The following is a 20,661-nucleotide window of genomic DNA, read 5'->3' as shown; positions in this document are numbered from 1 at the left end:
TTTATTACAGGTCAGGTTATTGAGCTGAAAAGAATACAGTACAGATTCTAAACCAGTGTGTTTACAATGAAAGGTCACTGGTTACACAGACGCACATTTCCATTTGCTATTTACTGCCCAAGTAACATATCCACCAGCAAACAGTGGCTTCCCCAGTCACTTCTTGGTATTAGAAAAGATTTTTAGGCCCTTCTCAAATTTCTACTACTGCAATATTTTGAGGAGCATAGGATCGGACCTTTAATACCTCTTTGCTAACATGGCTGAACTTATTTACACAGCATATTAAGGCACCAGACATCTTTATAGCAGTTTAATGAGTTCCTCTTAGAATTTTTGTCTCAAAAAAGGAGGTATGGCTCTCAGTCGAAACAAAATGGGACACTAAGAAGACTCTCACCACCAACAGAAGAAAGCCCACTAAATTACAGTGCAAGATACAACACTTTGCATGGTGAGGCACAGTATTTCTGAAAGTGCCAAAGCAGAATGAAATGAATATAGAAAAAAGGAGGCGGAGGAACAAAGCCCTACGCCGAGGTAAGTCCTGAAAACACCACTGACCAAGAGGCATCGCAGTGGATGTGCTTATTCACAGGGTATTTTAGTGCCTCATTAATTTAACTCTCAGGTGGGGTCCGAGAGGGACCTCCTGTACTCTGAGCTATACTCTACTTTAGCAAAATTCACATCTTGTACGATGAAACCATCTGACTTATTCAAAGCTGGTTCATTTTCCCCAACCGTGCAGGTCCCCTTAGACATGGATTTTTTTCAATAAACACTATAAATGTATTTTCCTCATGATCTTCTTAATAACATCTTCTTTTCTCTAGCTTACTTTTATTGTAAGAATGCAGTATATAATATATATAACATACAAAATATGTGTTAATCAACTCTTATGTTATCAGTGAGGCTCTGGTCAACAGCAGCCTGTGAATAGTTAAGTTTTGGGGGAGTCAAAAGTCATACATGGTTTTTTGACTGCGCAGGGGTGTTGGTGGCCCTAACCCCGCGATGTTCAAGGGTCAACTGAATTAAGTAAAATTACATCCTGTACGCAGCCAGTGGTCCTAATTAGAATTTACTCCCCTAGGGTGGTCAGCTAGCATTTTATCACAGGTATCTATATCTTCATCAACACCAGAGAGTTTGTTAATTGGCATATTGAAACGGGTTTTCATGGCTGAAATCAAAATCGTGGCTTCATAGTCAGCATGATGGATATTAAAAAACAACCTTTCATTGTTTAAACTAGTGGTATTTCAGGTAAGCGAACTGGCAAAATCATTTGAGAGACATTTTCCACTTTTGCATGAACAAGGGCCTAAGAATCTCAGGAGGCCTGTAACTTGGACCCTTCGGACGGGCACCTGAGGTCCAACGACTCGATGGCTTTATGTCCAGCAGTTGAGTCAAAGGAGCGCCATTGCGTGATGCACTCACTGTAAAAGTGAGAGAGTCCTGCCTCTGGAAGGGGTCAGGTTGTCAAGCTTGGGTGGAACTCTCTGAAAAGGTTTGGCTGGAACACTTCAAAGCCAGAGAGCAGGGACTTGAGTGAGGTTAGAGCACAGCCTGCAAGAAGGTTTTGTGCCTGTCCAAAGCACAAACAAAAATAAATGTTTGTTTAATAAAATCTGTGTGCAGCAGAACTGGCCTGCGACTTAACTTGAGCAGGCAGAATTGTGGAATTAACAAACCCTTACCCAAAACCTCAGCCACTTTTCTGTGGTTATTGCTACTGGTCAAACAGATATTAAGAGTTGGACATGACTAAATTGGTTTAAGACTACTCTTGACAAATCTGTAACATACTGGAGCTGACCCACCCCAGCTCAGTAAATTTGGGGGTATTTTACAAACCCGTTGTTAAACACAGCCATTACTGGCAATTAAAAATATCTAAACGTACAATTAAATACACTGTATTGAGAACAAAGATAATACTCAAAACAAATTCACTTCAGAATTATTTTGCTACATTTTCCTAGTGTTTATGTCACCTGTAGCTGAATGGTGGGGAAATTATATAAGAGCACTCTATTGGGCATCTCTCCCCAGCTCTGCGTTCAGGTTTGTCACAGTGCTACTTGAAATTGCCCGCAGTGGGAGTATTTATACCACAGAAACCAGCAAATGCTACCCTATCAGGGTTTCGTTTGTTTTCAGGGCTGGTTGTTAAACATTTACCAGAACTCCACTAGTGTGGATGGTCTTGAATTAACCGAGAAGACTTTGCCTGCTTCGAGGCCTTCGAATGCACCAGCAAAACCCCCCATCCCCACTTTCTGCAGGGGGCTACAGGGCCATGCATGCCTGCCGCCCGCCCGGGGCGATGGGACACACTCACTTTTGAAGCAGCTGGGTCCACTAGTCTCTGGCGATGTCGGGCTGAGTTGAAATGGCTCTTCGGAGGCTGCCCTTCCTGACAGTGAATGAAAGATGGGGAATGAACGACAGGTGGGAAGGGAGTAGGATGGGGCGTGAGATGATGGGAAAATGGTCAGAAAAGGGAGAGGGACAGTGTTTAACGGCACCGTACTTAGTCTGTTTGGCTAAAATCTAATAACAAAAACACACGACAGGTTCTCCCCCACAAACGCACATGCCATTTTGTTCAAAATAGCCTCGTATATGCACCTGAAATAAAGTCATGAACACAGCCAGTATTCAGCTATTTCCCATCAAATCTTTGTGTTTTTCTATGGTCGTCTATCATCTCTAATTGTATTTCCAGGATACGAAGGGAAAGCTAGAACATGAAGTCCATCCTCCTGGAATAATATATGGCATTAAGGGGCGTCTTAAAGTTAGGCTTGCCACCCCTTTGGATATCACAAAAATGATACGGAAATTGTCGTCTCCCTCAAAAGCATGAAAAATCTCCTGCCTAGGAAGTTCCTACCATCATCATCATGAATTGCTGGTATCTGGCAGCCACCAAAATCTCTGCCCCTGAAAGCGATTCAATTTTATTGGCTCAGAGATTTAACATGAAGTTTATAACTTAAACTATGTGGAAGGGGGTCCAGCCCTCCTAATGTCACGCACGTGTGTGTATACATACATATATATGACAAATGTACAAACATAGACTTAACACCTCCTCATTACTCATTCCATCACACACACACACACACACACACACACACACACACAAAACAACCAAGGAAGCTGTATTTTAAAGGGGAAGTTTGGAATAGGGATCTCCATAAATGGTAGATAGTGTTTCACTTCTCCTTCTTTCAAAGTTGGACAATAATGAACAAGAATTTAAGAAGCAAGCACTATCCACTGTGAGCATCAACTCTGGGGATGGGGAGATGAAAGCAACACAGAGATGTCTCAGAGATGTCCTGGGGCTTAAAGCCCCTTGTCCCCGGGAGAGAGACAACACAGAGAACAAAACGCCCTCAGATGAGTGTGAGCATTTGCTCAGCTGTGTGTTGACAGAGGAAAGTGAAAAGACCTTCTTCTTAGGCAAAAGTGAAAATTTGTATTACAATGCGTAAGAATTCGTTTCCTCCGCTAAGAATAGCAGCTCTTTTACTATTAAGCCATGGATCAATCACACCCACTTGAATGGCAAACAATCACTGCTTCAGTGTCCAAAGGATAACGCTTACCTTTCAAAAAGGAAATGTCACAAGGAGCACATTGCAAATCAGGATTATATTTTTCCTAGTAACTGCCCTGCCAATATGCATTCTTTCCCTAGCCTCTTCTGAAAAAAAAGCAAGGAAAGACTCTTAAAACTCAGTTGACCTAGAAAATGTACCACAGCTTTAACAGCAGAAATGATGCTCATTAATTCACTGAATACTTGGCAGAACAAAAACAAACAAACAACAGAATATGACTTCCCATTTAATACTGTCAATAGTTTTCACATAAAAACCAACTTTTTTTGAAATCACAGATTATTTATTTGTCTTGATTTGCAAATTCTTCTTTAAATTTAGTGGTTTATCAGAAAGTGGGTTTAATTCTTTTTTCTCCCTAAAAGTTATCAGATGTAAATAAACAATTATCCTCATTAACATATCTGGAGAACTTTCAGACTTATTCAAGTCCCTCTGGGATAAGTATAACCCATTTAAGAGTTCTAATGCACAGTGCCAGGCTCCCACTCTTCAGAAAAGAAAAAATTAATTTCAACATTAAATACATAATTATAGTCAATGTACAAATTAACTAAATCTGGGCCTGTGGTTTCTTGCTCTTCTTCTGACTCCAAGGTGAAAATGTTTGTCTGTTTGTTTGTTTGTTTTGTTAATTAGGTAATTGTACCATGAACTCAGCAGGGAACAGATGCTGACGTTAAGCCTAGAATCCCAGCTTGTGGAAGGCTGGTTTAAAGAGAGCAAGCAATCCTTAAAGGGGAATGGAGAGGGTGGGTGGGTTTTTGAAATTTGGTCTCCATTGTATTCATGTATTGTCAAGTACAATGAATCTGTAAGAGTCTGCTTTTGATGAACAAATAGGTCTATGAAATAATCAATGTATGAACACAGATTCCAGTAATACATCTTAATAGAAACCAAAGAAAACAGCCTGAAGGATTAATGTCATTTTAATGAACTGCATATGGAATGAAAATAAGGGAATTGTGAACAGCTCATAGCAAGTTTTTCTCCATATGACTCATATCTTAGACGAGTCTTAATATTCAATAAAATAATCACATGATATTCTATTGTTGAAAAAAGTTGGTGGTGGGTTGCTCACATATTCTAGAGTTAGTTTGATGACAATGAGGCTTTGTGGACGAGTGTACATAGCTAAGTACTGGAAAGGACATTTTGAGAAGAATCTAGTTCAGTAGATGTTAGACATGACTGCTTCTTCTCTTTGGAGGGACCTTAATTTATTGAAAGTTTTTTGCTTTCCCTTTTCCAGTCGTGTTACAGGCCAGACTCCCTGACACATTTAGGGAAGGTACAAACAATGCGTCTCTGAACCTAATCAGATCTATCCACTCAATTATGAAGTCCTTGAAACTTTTAAACATGTGAACAGGCCTCTCATAAGCTGTATCACAAAAAACCAATGTCGCTATATAACAAATTTGTACACATAGTGTTCCATGTTCAATAAAAACATTACATTCTATCACTCAGGCCTCAAACTTGGTGACTTCATTTTCTTTTCCCAAATTCTTAGCCTCAAGAATCCATTTCTCCTCCTAAACGATAGCATTCAGATTCTAGTATCTGTGTCATTCCTGACTGAGACAACAGTTTCCTGGTACCAGCTATCTCCTGGCTAATGCCATCAACATAAGCAAAATAACAGATTGGACATAGGTGGGCCCCACAGAGCTCGCAACTAAATAGCTTATTTACATATGCAAACAGGGCCCCTTTACTGCAAGGGGAGGGGGCAGGGAGAAGGAGGGTTGGATTTCTCAAGGTTACTTTTGTGGAAACAGAAGCACATTATATTGCTTAGGTCAACTTAACCAAAATTGTTTTGCTGTGATAATCACCACCAATAAAAGTAGCAGACCTCAGTTATGTAAATAAACTATCAAAAGACGACAAAAGAAGTGTTGATATATGCATAACCTGGAAATTTAAGGAGACATATTCCATCTCCATGCTAACTGCTTTCATCAAGCCCTCTCCTGTTATTTTAGAAATTAGAAACATCCCTTAACACTGCAGAGAAAACTTTTTAAAGAAATTATTGCTCCCTGAACACTGCAGATCTGATAGCATAGTACGTTAGCCTAATTTGCATCACATAAACATATTTACAAGATGCTCTGTGAAAAACAATATACCAGGTGTGAAATAATGGGTGCACAATAAATTTAGTGGCTGACATCAGATTATTTAAAGACCTAATTCTTTAGATCATGTATAAATTACTCTACCTCAAAATCAGAGCCACGAAAAAAATTTAAAACTGTATCTTTTTAATCTATCATTAGACATTTCCAGCCTTTAACATAAGAACTAAGAAAAAACAAACAAAACCAAAACGTTACATAATTCTTTTTTGTTTTTAATTGGGGAATGTTGGGGAACAGTGTGTTTTTCCAGCTCCATGTCAAGTCATTGTTTTCAATCTAGTTGTGGGGGCCACAACTCACTGGCCTATGTGGGAATCGAACCAGCAAACTTGCTGTTACGAGCTCGCGCTCTAACCAACTGAGCCATAGAGCCACCCCATGACATAATTCTTTTAAGGGCTCCTAGACTTTTTAGAAGTCCATTCAAAACAGTTTTAATTCTGAAAAAATCCCATGGACTCTCAGATAAGAATACACTTTTTCACCTAACCCTGTGACATCCTTTTGTCTGATAAATATATTTCATCCCCAATTGAAGTTTTACTAAACACTATACTTAAATACAACAAAGTTCTTATAAACAGGGTTGAGTAAAGGGGCCCCACACATCAATAAAGCAATTTAGGACCATGCAAAGTCAAAAACTCCATGAAAATAAATTGATTGAAAGAGTTCACAAGCTGAGGAGATTTAACAATTACCAAGCATATCAAAATAAGAATCAGAGATCCAAATGACTATGGAAGAAATGTACCATTTAGAAGCTGGAGCACATTTTTTTTTTAAGTTTATTGGGGTGACAATTGTTAGTAAAATTACATAGGTTTCAGGTGTACAATTCTGTGTTACATAATCTATGAATCCCATTGTGCGTTCACCACCCAGAGTCAGTTCTCCTTCCATCACCATATATTTGATCCCCTTTACCCTCATCTCCCACCCCCCAACCCCCTTACCCTCTGGTAACCACTAAACTATTGTCTGTGTCTATGAGTTTTTGTTTCTCATTTGTTTGCCTTGTTCTTTTGTTGTTTTTGGTTTATATATCACATATCAGTGAAATCATATGGTTCTCTGCTTTTTCTGTCTGACTTATTTCGCTTAGCATTATACTCTCAAGATCCATCCATGTTGTCACAAATGTTCCTATATCATCTTTTCTTACTGCCGAATAGTATTCCATTGTGTATATATATCACAACTTCTTTATCCATTCATCTATCGAAGGACATTTTGGTTGTTTCCATGTCTTGGCCACTGTAAATAAAGCTGCAATGAACATTGGAGCACACGTGTCTTTATGGATAAATGTTTTCAGATTTTTTGGGTAGATACCCAGGAGAGGGATTGCTGGGTCATATGGTAATTCTATTTGTAGTTTTTTCAGGAACCTCCACACTGCCTTCCATAGCAGCTGCAACAGTCTGCATTCCCACCAACAGTGTATGAGGGTTCCTTTTTCTCCACAGCCTCTCCAACACTTGTTACTATTTGTCTTGTTGATGGTAGCCATTCTGACTGGGGTGAGGTGATATCTCATTGTGGTTTTTATTTGCATTTCTCTCATCAGAGAGTGATGTTGAGCATTTTTTCATATGTCTATTTGCCATTTGTATGTCCTCTTTGGAGAAATGTCTCTTCAGGTCGTCTGCCCATTTTTCAATCGGGTTGTTTGTTTTTTTGTTGTTGAGTTGCATGAGTTCCTTGCATATTTTGGATATTAGCTCCTTATCGGAGGCACTGTTTGCAAAAATCTTCTCCCATTCAGTTGGTTGCCTCTTTATTTTGTCGATGGTTTCTTTTGCTGTTCAGAAGCTTTTAAGTTTCATATAGTCCCATTCATTTATTTTAGCTTTTACTTCCCTTGCCTTTGGAGTCAAATTCATAAAATGCTTTTTGAACCCAAGGTCCATAAGTTTAGTACCTCTGTTTTCTTCTATGCAGTTTATTGTGTCAGGTCTTATGCTTAAGTCTCTGATCCATTTTGAATTAATTTTGGTACATGGTGACAGATAGCAGTCCAGTTTCACTCTTTTGCACGTGGCTATCCAATTCTGCCAGCACCATTTATTGAAGAGGCTTGAAGCACATTTTTTGATGATGACATCTTTGGCTTCTAAAATTCATGGAACTAATCACACAATAATTTATGAAACTTCCATAATTAATAGCCTTGTAAAGATGAAAGAACATCATTTTTTTCTTGCCTTCGTTCAAACCAGGTTTTACAACTTGGCTCAAGATGAGAGTCAGCAAAATGGGGTCAGAAAGGGATACTCCCCATGTCTGAAAGCAAACCCTAAGACAGTGGCTTTCTAACTTTTCTCACCGTGATGCTCAGTGAGAAACATATTTTGCATCATGAAACAACACTTGCCAATACTATCCACAATGTACTCTATTTTCTGATCTAGTCTAGTTCCTCTTTAAACAAATGTAGGTCTCTACCTACGAAGTGGATGACTTGACCTGCAACTCAAAGCCACGCCAAGGGAATGGTCCTTAAACTCTGATGAGATAGGAATTACCTAGCAATTCCTTACAAATGCCTCAGCTTGTGTCCCGAATGTCAGTCGTTTACTTATTAATTTCTTCCCATACCCATGTACTATGTGTACTATTACATCTACTAGGTATACTATTCTTTTCTTAATTGTATTATTTATAAAAGCCTTCTCTATCTAAAAAAAATTAAATACTTCAAGTGTTAATGATGAGCTAAGTAATAACATCTTGAAAGCATAGCTTTGATGTGCAAGTTACATTTTTTTTCCTAATATTTATGAACACATATCAAATGATGGGGATTTTTCTTCTGTCAAGGTTTCACATTAATGTAATTTTGGTAGTAGGTCTGCAGTCTCAAATCAGATGAAAATCCTGGGATTGGATTCCTGATGAAATTCTTATTTGAATTCAAAGTTACTTCCCAACGCTGGTACGTTTCAATTTGCCTTTTAAAGGTATTCAACATTAGGAAAGCCGAAAGCCAGTGTGCACGGAATCCACCAAGATTCCATGGAGAAGGGAGTTAGGGTCCTCTCTGCGGTTTAGTGGGCAAAGAAGACCTCACAGAGGCTAGTCTCCTCCTTACCGCCAACCTTCCTGGACTGCAGCATTCACATCTACAGCTAGACATGATGCATTTGAAGGTTTCGAATTTCAGGACCCTCTCTGAAAGTTAGCTCATTGTTGTAAAAATCACAGATATTCAGAACACCCGGTTTTAAAAACAACTGAATTCACCTATTGAACTCATGGCATAGTTCAAATTTCTTGTAGGCTTTACAATATGTGTGTTTTGGGAATTACAGAATTGACTTGCTCTTTAGAAAATGTTTATGGTTATTGCTGCTTATAGAGTAATGTTTGGGTCTTAGACTCTATTTTACCCATCAGTCAATGATCTTTTGTTAGAGTATTTCAGAACATTATATATTGATTCAGATTAATGAATTTTATGTCAAAGACCAGCTAACATATTTTACTATAGACGATAAGTTTATGGATGAAATTACTGACTGGAGCTCCAAAAACATAGCGCAATTATCCTGCAGCACATATGTCAACCCACTTAAGTCACTTCAATTTAGCAAAAAATCTAATGATATCACATGCCACACATTTTTTAATGAGAAAAATTACAAGATACCTAAATTAAGAGAACCAATTTTCCACAGGGAAATCTGGAGGGGAAAAAATGTTAAAGGTATACCAATTTTCTGATGGCAAAATAAAATTTTCAACATAGCTCCGAGTTGTACCCAAAGTAAAGTATTGCCAGCAAGTAATATGGCTCTGATAACCAGACTTACTGACGTTAAAATTAAGCAGAAGGATGTACTAGTGTAGTGCAGGGGATCCTGCCGACTTCGCCAAGTGTCATGCGGGGCGTCTGGCGGGGTCTCCGGTCCCGCCCCCCACACAAGAACGCAGGACATGGTGAGGCCAAAAAGGAACACCCACGGAGCCATAGGTAGGGGAGTCATACCACTATACTCTCACTGGCGGCTGGGTTGGAGACACAGGAACCAGGAGCAACACAATTCTCAACCCTCACTGCGCCGCTTGCAGACTCAGCCACCATCTTCTTGCTAGCTCCCCCCTTCTCTCTCTTTTCCTAGCCTAGCCACGGCAGTTATATTCATGGCTAATGGCTCACTGGTTACAGCTGACGGCCAACTAGCCACAGCTGCTGGCCATTTGATCACAGTCGATGGCCATTTACTACCTGAGCCAGCACCCTTCTATGTGAGGCCGAGAGCCTGGAAACTGCTTTTTGGGGCTCTGTCCCCACAACTAGACTCCGCAAAGCTGTTTTGCTTTGTTTCATCTGTTCCAGCAGGCGTGGGGGAAACGGTCAGGGTCCCAGAAAGGGGACTCAGCCTGCCTTCACAGATTGGGGCATCTTACAGTTGCTTATCACATCGGTTCATGTGTGAAACAGACTGAGGGCTGACATACATGCCCCAATCGTAATTACAACACTGAACACCTGATATAATGCTGCTAACCCATAGTATAATGACAATCCCATCTTTTACCACCAACATAATCACTATAAATTCTTTCGTGGAGCAAACGGATGAAAGGTCATCTTGTCACGCCCCTTCATTAATAAGTCCCTGGATGCTTAGAAGACATGAACTTTTTAGACAGAGACAAATAAAACCATCCTCCTGTTCAGGATGCATTGCTATAATTCCATTCTCCACTCTAATCAAAATGGACTTTTATCTTGAGAATGTAAAACAATTACATTTTGGCTTCTCCACAGTAGTTCCAATGCTAGGCTTTGCCCTGTGGGGTAGAGACAGCATGTGTAGAAGCACTCTATCGTGTTGGAAAAAATCCAGAAGACCCACAGATGTTTGCATCTGTGAAATGGGGATAATACCAGCCACCTCCATAAAAAATAACACATACACCATGTTCAGCACATGCCTGGCAGTGTCATGATGGCTCACAGTAATGGCTGATTTATGACACTTCACACACTGACCCACTTCACACTTCTAGTTATAAAATCCACACAGCTGATTTCCTGAGGATTTTGAGCATTTTCTACATTTGTGAATGAACACAATAATAGAGACCAGATGCAGGAGTTCCAGGCTTTGTGAGGATACCAATGGCTCAGATCCCCTGTTCCAACATTACAAAAATCAAATGTAACAAAAGCATACAATAGATACCTCTAGTCGCCCGATTATAAGGCAAATCCTGGGCTAACTAACCTCTGAAAATAACTGAGCAGGGACAGCAAGCGAGAAGCAGATGGCTTCAGAACCTACCTTCAGAGCGTCAGACCTAGGACTGCTTTGTCAGCCACTGGTCCACGCGTCCCTGACTGCATTATAAAAGCACAGTGACATCTACAATGACATTGTGACTTTCCCAGGCTGTCTGTCACTGCACTGCCACTCTGATTGTCCCAGACACCTAGGGGAACGCAAAACAGGAAGGAAACAGCTAAACAATCCATGAGCCCAGGTTTTTAAATTTTTTTTGTTTTGTTTTGTTTTGTTTTTAAGTTAGAGGATGGGGAAGTGGTGGGAGGGAAGTGCTGAAGCATGAGGAATGGAATGAGGGTAGATGACAGAAAGATAGAAGCAGAGGAAGTGTTGGGGAAGAAAAACAAGAAAGACTGCTGACGAAAAAATACTCCAGCCAAAAAAAAGGAAAAGGTGTTCTTTGCCAAGAAAAATGTGCTAATCTTATGCAGCTGACACAGATATTTAAAGAAACACTGTAAGACTTTTGTCTTTAATTCCTTCATACATTATACTGAAGGAATACTTGATCCTGAATACTCCTATAGGAATAAGGGGTATTCTATGACTTCCAGCTGTGAGGAACACTTCTCTAAATGTGAACCGCTCTTCTCGTGCAACAATAAAAACCAGGGAGCATGTTATTGTCTCAATCAAATTGCAAAGTCCTTAGAGGAGAGTAAATATTGTTGTAAATGTGAGTTTTTAAAGAGTTAACAGTTACACGTAGCACTTACTGTGTGCTAAGCTCTGTTGTGCATCACGTGTAGCAACTACTATAATCCTCATAACAGCTTTATGAAATGGGCACTACTATTACCCCCCATTTTACAGGTGGGAAAATAAAGGTATAAAAGCGGTTTAAAAATGTGACTGCGGTCACAGAGCTGGTAAGAAGCAGAGCTGGGATTCAAATCTAGGCAGACTGACCACAGAGTCAATGCTTTCAACCACTACCCCAAAGAACCTCTCACTGGCCATAATCCATCAATAATAATACAGAGGGTGCCAAAAAATGTATACACACGTTAAAGGAAAAAAACTATTAAAATTGTAATAATATATACCAATAAAGATGAATACAAGTCACATTTGACTTCTGCAATTACAAGAGGTGCTCAAAGTGGTTACCATCAGCGTCCAGACACTTCTGATTATGATGAACTGCTGCGTGAGCAACGTTGACCCGAGTGTCTGCTTGTATACATTTTTTTGGCATCCTTGGTACATATTGAACCGCTGTTTTAAGGTAGCACTAACTGATCAAGTTGGCTGTTTTAAAGTAGCACAGACTGGTCAAGTGGGCTTTTTAAGTTTGCTGCCCTCAAGTGTGCCAAAATATTTTGTAAAGGACATGCAAATATCTATTCACACCTGTGGGGACAGAGCCAGGAGTGCAGTTTCCAGGCTCTTGCCCTCACGTGGAAAGGTGCTCACTCGGGTATTAAATGGCCATCAACTGTGATTGCATGGCCATCAGCTGTGGCTAGTTGGCCGTCAGCTGTAACCAGTGAGCCATTGGCCACTAATATAACTGCCGTGGCTATGCTACCAGCAAAATGGGGGCTAGCAAGAAGATGGTGGCTGAGCCAGCAAGGGCGGATTGTGGATTGCAGATTGCAGAGAGGCAGATGCAGCCAGCAAGAATATAGTGGGATGACTCCCCTATCGACCACTCCGTGGGTGTTCCTTTTTGGCCTCACTATGTCCTGCGTCCTTTGTGGGGAGTGGGACCAGATACCCTGCATGACACCCTACATGACAACTCCAAAACCTTATTGCTCTATCAATAGCCTAATTCTAACAGAGCTATTAACATGGGAGGGAGGGTGGATGAGAAAACAAAGGCCTGGGAGGAGTTTCCAGTCATGTTATATTTCTTATGTTTCAAGGTTATTTTTTTCTTATTATAATGTCCAATTGCTCTCATTAAAAATATGATCTGAAGAAAAATGACAAAATGTAAACATTTCTTAATTCTAGGTGTCAGGTATAGAGGTGTTTATCATTCTCTATACTTTTCAGCATTTTGTGCACTTTTCAAATTTTTAAAGACCATTATTTAACAGCTGGTCAAGAAACTGGTCAATACTTAAAGTACAATCAAAAGATCTTCCTACAATAATATGGACATAAAGGCTGTCTTTGTGCAAATGCAGTGTTGGACTCAAAATCAGATAAAAAGAAAATCAAATTTAAAATCAGGAAGGCAATCAGTCAGTGTGTGTCTTCCTGATAAAGACAACACACAGGCTTTTCTAATCTTTTCCTGCAGACAGTGTGGACATTGACTGGCACATGTGAGGGCAATTAGCAACCCTTCAAAACGGAGATCAATATCTCACTTTTCCTTTGGTTCAAGTGGAAATAGCAAAATAAAGTAGCATAAATCTTCCAGAAACTACTATACAAAAGCATTTATTCATTTAAATTCTAGGTAAAAGCCGAACAGGTCTTTAATCTCCCCCACTTTCCCACCTGACCATCAAGGCCTACCTATGATGGGGCTTCAGCCCCCCTCTGCCAGTGTAGCAGACTCCCTGGGTAGCCTGCATCTCACTCCCCAGGGTCCCCGCATGCCCCGTCTAATATCAGCTGCAGAAGGTACTCAGAGCACACTCAGACCAACCTGCTGCTAACAGTGTTCCACCTCAAACCAACTCGTCATGCATTTTCCTACTTTTGCCCCAGGCATTCTCCAATGCCATGGGAACCTACCTCACCTACCCAAAGTAAGGAGGAGTTAATTACTCTGGCACCACCTTCACCCAACAGGGTACGGGAGCTGGCAGAGGGTAAATGCTCCACCTTCCTATAAGGAGTCCTTCAAATGGACAATTCTGGAAGGGTTTTCGTTTTTTTTTTTAATTTTTTTAAAATTTATTTTGAAGTGTGTTTTTCCAGGATCCATCAGCTCTAAGTCAAGTAGTTGTTTCAATCTAGTTGTGGAGGGCGCAGCTCACAGTGGCCCATGTGGGGATTGAACCTGCACCGCGCTGTAACCATCTGAGCTAACTGGCCACCCCTGGGAGGGTTTCTTTTGATATGTGTCTCAGGAGGTCCCAGTGACATTCCTAGTGCCCACTGCATCAATCTTATACTGGCTTTTCTTCCGTATCCCTTCTACTTGCCCTCAAATCCTCTCCTCCAGCTCTGCTTTCAGGAGAAGGAAAATTAAGAGAACAAACACCATCTAATACAGCTCTGAATGCATTTTTCTCTAATTCACGGATTCCACTATTTTTTAAACATTTAAGTGCCAAACAACATACGTACCTCAGACACAAAAATAAATAGCATAAGGTTCCTGTCATCAAGGAACTCAAAATCATGTCAGGGAGAATACACACACATACACGCAATGAGGTAAGAGCTAAAGTCAAGGCATGTGAGAGATAGTAATGTCTTGAAGTAGGGGTGATTAGTTCTGCCTGTGGAGGTGCTCTCAGTACACAATCTGTTCCCTCTTCCAACTCTATTAGGCAGTGTCTAAAGCAGTATCTAAACTGGCTCCCAACGATCCTCAGTTCCTGGTATGCACGCTCTTTTGTAATCTCTCTTTTAGTGTGGAGCTTAGTGATTCAGATCTAAAGACTAGAATATGACAAAAGTGATGCAATGTCACTTCTGAGATTAGGTTACAGAATGCTGTGACTTCTGTCTTGCCTGCCCTCTCTTGCTCTGTCACTTGCTCACTCTGATGGAAGTGACTTGCTATGCAGTGAGCTACCCTATGGGGAGGCCAACATCACAAGGAACAAAAGATGGGAAGGAAGACTCTGGACAACACCCAGCAAGGAACTGAGGCTCTTCTTCCAACAACCTGCAAGTAGCTGAATCCTGCCAGCAACTGCTTGAGTCACCTTGGACGCAGCTCCTCCCCCAGGGCAGCCTTGACATGACTGCAGCTCCAGCTAATCCCTGGATTTTCACCTTGTGAGAGATCAGGAGCCACATCACCTAACTGCACCTGGATTCCTGACCCACAATAACTGTGATACAATAAATGTTTGTTGTTTGAAGCAGCTACAGGTTAGTGTAATTTCTTATGCAGCCACAGCTAACCAATATACACATTAACCATGATTAAAAGTCACCAGGAACATGGATATATAGTCTAGACAGAGCATATCTGACATCTAAGTCTAGTTCTTTCACACATTCATACAATAAGCGTTTATTATGTGCTAGACAGTGTGAACATAGAAGACACTGACCCCGCCTTCTTGGAAAAGGCAAGCTGGCAAATTTTTTTGGCAATCCTATTTATGGAACTCCACTAACCTATTTTAAACTATAACTTGTTACAAATGTTTAATGTCTACTAATTCTATAGTCTGTTAAATACATTAATTAAATGCCTTTCCTATATTAATGGACGTGTGTTCCATGCAAGATACCTAAAGGTTTGTTTCGTCTGCTCAAAACATAAGTTGTATATTTAGAAAAGAATTCTGATTTTCTTCACCACAAAAATTCTTACAGGAATTAGGCCTTTTCCTTCCATTCATTCAAAAAACTATTCCCACAGGCAGAAAACTTGTGAAGCAGTGATCTGGAAAACTTTATGTCCAAACATTCCGTAATCCTTTCCAACTCAACTACTTGGAAAGCTACATTCTCCTCTTCCTTTCTGAGGAGACTCAGTGACCACAGTGCAAACCCAGGAGAAACATTTAAACATTACTGAACAATATTACTTGTGTGAGACTTCCATCTTTCATGATAGAACTTTTCCCTTTTCATGTGATACCGCATGGAAAGAACAAATTGATAAAAGCAAGAGCATTCTCTTGCTTATTCATAAAACAAAAAAATCCTGTTTGTTTATTTAAAAAAATACCATCAGCTTTCCCACAGCAACACAAACAGCTCTGGGAAGACTTAAAAGGAATATGACCATTTGGAATAAACAAAAAAAGACAAGGGGAAATGATTTTTCAGTGACAAATTTAAATATATACAGGCACATTCAGACCTCTCATATTCATGACTAGAATAATTAAACTTACCCCAGGGAGAATGTTAACTAAATTATCACATGGGTTATGCAGCCTTTTTGAACATGCCTCTGTTCTCTTGCCATTCCTAATACCGTTTTCCACCAGCCACGGCTTGAGCAAATGTTAACTTGCATTAGAAGCAATCTTTTGATTCTCCGCCAGTCATGGCATAAGGCCATGGAACACAGAACCCAGAACAGCGGTGGGGAATCACTGAGGAACTTAGGGCGTATTAACCACCCTCTCTCAGACTCCCTTTGGGCTTCATCCAGGGGCTGCTACCCACGATGGGCTTGTGAAGACCAGTATGTCATCCAATTTGATTTTCCAATTTCACACGCAATGATACCATACTCTTCCTCTTCATCTCATCATGCTTTACACATACCTCTTTCCTCACCACAAGGAATGTAACAGGAATTCTATTTGGCCATGGAAGACAGTTTCCACCTCATTAGAGTATCCTTAGAAGAATACTAAGACATATGGGCAAACTCACCGCACACAATCGAGCTTTGAGAATTTGCGCTGGAATGATATTTTCTATATAAAAACTTAGCTGTGCTTCTAATTTGGGGGAAAATATAGCACAAATTAATGGATTTCAGCTATTTAAAATGTCTTTCGGCCTAATCAGTTTGGAGTAAGAAAAGACTAGACCATAGCATAGGGGGGCAAGTATAAATTGTGAAGCCAAAGAAATACAAATTTGTAGCCATACAGACAAGTCCGATGATGTCCTGGCAATTTATTGAACATCTCTGAGCCTCAGTTTCCCCTTCTATAAAATGGGGTTAATCATACCTAGCCAGGTCACTTTGAGGATTAGAGCTAATATACATCAAGTCTAGCACAGCATCTAATATTTAATACACATCAGTTACACTGTGGAAGATTATTATGTATTTTCAAGCTATTTCACTACTTGAGCCCAATACTAGAACTGTTAATGGAAATCACTATTCATTAAAAATAATAGGAATTTAGCTAGTGTCAGATAACTTCTTCAGCTACCCAATAAGGGGATCAGACCAGGCAAGCCTCCAGAACCTCTCCAGCTCTAAAATAGACAACACAAGGGAATTAGGTAACACTTAGCAAATTGAAAACAGTCAAAAGGAACGGTATAGATAGGAACTGTGTTAAAAAGGATTTTTCCACAATTAATTAATGCTAACGTACAGAAGGAAACCTGCACCGAGATAACGCTGATACGGAGACTCACCAGAGAGGCGTGTGCACGCTGTAATAACCCAGTGATATGTGGCGCTCATAAAACGAAAAAGGGTTTTAGCTATGTCGCCGAGGTTTTTAAAACATTAAGAAAAGGGTAACTAAAGAGTCATTTCTCAAGGAATGAAAGAGACAGTGAGCTGAAATAGTATCTCACACAAATTAAACTGTCCTTGAAGAGCAACTGGCCAGCACAAAAAAGAATGCATCTGAGGCTACTTGCAGCTTCCTCGTGGCTCCTGTCATGGGTGTTCAATTTTGCATAACAAAAATTTGTAACTAACAGCTGGTTCAAATTGCCTGGCCGACTAATCAATTAGACTGCTGCCCCTGCCCACTCTCCCATTAAACCCTGGTTCAGGGGATGCTCTGCTGGCTTCTTTTTCTTTTCTCTAGGCCTTTTTGCTAAGTCTTTCTGTGGCTACATGTGAACAGAGAGCATGATATGTAAATACATGCAATTATGGTTCCTACACACACACACACACACACAAGTAAACAGGGCCATGATAGAATACTGTGCTCAAGTCTCAATTGTTTTTAGAATGATTTCAAAACATTCTAAATTAATAAAGACTGAGATTACCATCTATGGGGAAATGTTCAGCATGCACTGAATATAAATACTGCCTAAGCAAACTCTACTGCCAACAGAAACCCTCTCCCCATTCCAAGAGAAGATTTTTCCCACTTGGATGCAATATTAAAAAAAAAAAAGGCTTAAAATAGGATATATATATATATATATATATATTATATATATACATATATTATATATATAGGAGATATATATAATATATATTTTCTATATATATATTATATATATACATATACATATACATATACATATATATATATATATATATATAATATATTATATATGTATGTATTCCCCCCCAAGGGCCTGGGTTTGAAAGGAATTATAAACACAAGGTTCAAAGATTATAGATATTTTCTGGTTAGGGTTTCCAAATAAAAGTGGAATTTGAATGCCTTTAGGCAAGACACATGCTCCCCACTTTGATCACAGACCCCACTACTCCCTATTGAGGCCTTAGTGGGCTTTACAAATGTATCTTACGTTTCTAGCCCCTGAGAATATTTCAGTTTGCTTCACTTTCCTAACATATAAAATTAAACAGTTAAGAAATACATATTTATTCAAAGTCTAGAAAATAAGGGGTGGCCACAACTCCGGACAATCTTTCACAATTAAATCAGAAGATTCACTCAAGGATATTAGCGAACTTTTTGAACTGGGATCATTTCTGTTACGCAAGGACCACTTATTTACAGTTGTTACAGGCAACCCTCATTTTATTGTGCTTCAGTTTATTGCACTTTTTTAATAAATTGAAGGCAAGACCCTCCAACAGCAAAAAGATCACAACTGGCTTTATTGCGGTGGTCTGGAACCAAATCCACATCTCTGAGGCCTGCCTGTGTTTAAAAGTTTAAATGTGGCCACACAAAAGAACTCAAGCATTTGTTATGTATAGGACAGCAGAGTGCACAGACTGAATGAAAACATTTTGATTCTGATACTATTTCTATATTTCTATAACTTTGGTTCAGTCACTTTATTTCTCTGAAACTTTGTGTCCTTAGTTGGAAGATGAAGGAAGTAAGCTAGATTGAATCTAAGTTGTCTCTCTTGGACTTACACATCTATGATGCTCTAAGTCTAAGCATCTGTGATTCTCTAATTCAGGTGTTAGCTGTGGAAGAAAAAGGGACACTTTTTTACAGAAAATTTCTACACCTTAACCCTGGAGGAGTTACAGAGGCAGCGAAATGCAAATCAGGCCAATTCTTGCCCTAGAATTCTGCAGTGAGTCACGGGATGTGCAGGGACAAGAACCTAGGATTTATCATCTTTATTCTGGCTGATGTAACCCCTATAAATAATTGCCTCATGCCTGTGAGGTAATGTGCTTTTCGCCAAGGGCCCCATTAACATATGAAGGGACCTTGACAGATGCTCCTTTATTTCACACATTATATTTCTTTCTAAACTTTCTGTTCTTATTATAAAAAGAATACATAACATAGATGCATAATAGAATGGCTCAAAAACACAATGAGAAATAAAATCACATAGAATGTAGCCCTTCAAAAATAACAAACTTTACTTATCATTGACCATATTGCAGACCACGTATTTGGTATCTAACAGGGGACAAGACAATTTTCTTAATCTCAAGAAGTTTACAAGTCTCCTGGCACGGAGAAAGACAAGACAACAGGCAATTATGATGGTGTCTGACAACAGCTGAGCCAGGTGATGTGGGGATCTTCAGAGGGACACCCTGGCTTGTGGGTGTAGAGGGGAAAATTGCTTTTCTGGAGGGGAAAAAATCCAACTAAACTCAAGAAAAATGAGGAGGAATAAATGAAAAACTACAGGGCAAGAGAAAAAGAAGGTGGGGCACGGGAACAGGGAGGAGAGGAACAGGGGAGAGAGAGGAAAGGGCAAAGGGAAGGGGAAAGCGAGAGAGCAGAGATGGGAGGGAAGTAGGATGCAGGAGAAAGATCTGGGCAGCAAAGGGAGGTGTCTGGAGGGGCAGACAGCTCCAAGCAGAGGGCAGAGGTGTTTCCTTAGTGAAGATCAGGTAACAGATTCAGGGTCTGCTGCTTCCTCAATCTCCCACTGGGGTAAGAAGCAGAATGGAGTAGATTGGGCAAAGTTAGAACCCTCAATATCTCCATCAACTCCGCAAAAAAATGCTTCCTGCTCAACCTCTTGGCCACAGGACTCCAGTTTGGCTACAACACAATTCAAAGATGTCCAAAAGAACCAAGAGAACCCAGAACAAGGAGACCCCCAATTATCCCAATCACTTTCCCTGAGTCAAACAGGTTCCCTATTTTGGAGAGGCTATGACCTTCACCAATATTCTACCTCATCAACCGATGATGTGAAAAGAACATGAAGCTGGGGTGGCGAGTATGAAAGTCAACTGCCTCCACATGTGTGACACAGCTTTCTGCCGTGAGCACACCAGCCATGGTCCTGCCTGTGCCAGGTGTATAAATGCTGCAGCTACAAACAAACACACGGCCTGGGAGGGGCATTTAAGGAATGGGATCTTCCATCGTAAGCACAACAGACCACAAATCTGAGACCATGTCGTAAAGTCAACGCACCGGAAAGAAGAGGAAAGCTGGGAAGAAAAGATGAAAAAGAAATGGAAGATTTAAAAAACTCACTGGCCAGGATGTCCTGGTTCCACACACCCTAATCCTCGTAAAACTGCATCTAACAGCCAACAGATGTGAACAATTTGTTTAGAGCACAAATGACATGACAATGACATAAAGCCTTAGCTGACTTACCACATCAGCTACTTGT

The 20,661-nt window shown here is 40.1% G+C and overlaps 1 protein-coding gene across 6 annotated transcripts in view; it reads right to left on the bottom strand.

Annotated features, from left to right (window-relative positions):
- MAST4 (microtubule associated serine/threonine kinase family member 4) overlaps nucleotides 1–20,661 on the bottom strand; it is a 390,562-nt gene that overhangs the window by 280,526 nt on the left and 89,375 nt on the right. For 2 of the 6 annotated variants that reach the window (XM_033110320.1, XM_033110323.1), the window contains exon 3: nucleotides 2,354–2,428. The exons of the other annotated variants lie outside the window; for them this stretch is intronic. In XM_033110320.1, coding sequence (XP_032966211.1) covers nucleotides 2,354–2,428 — 75 coding nt within the window. The remainder of the gene's footprint in view (nucleotides 1–2,353; nucleotides 2,429–20,661) is intronic. 6 annotated transcript variants of the gene reach the window in all.

This window comes from Rhinolophus ferrumequinum, chromosome 7 (genome assembly GCF_004115265.2).
Source record: "Rhinolophus ferrumequinum isolate MPI-CBG mRhiFer1 chromosome 7, mRhiFer1_v1.p, whole genome shotgun sequence".
NCBI lineage: Eukaryota > Metazoa > Chordata > Mammalia > Chiroptera > Rhinolophidae > Rhinolophus > Rhinolophus ferrumequinum.
The sequence above is the reverse complement of the archived record's forward strand: the minus strand, read 5'-3'. Positions and strand labels throughout refer to the sequence as shown.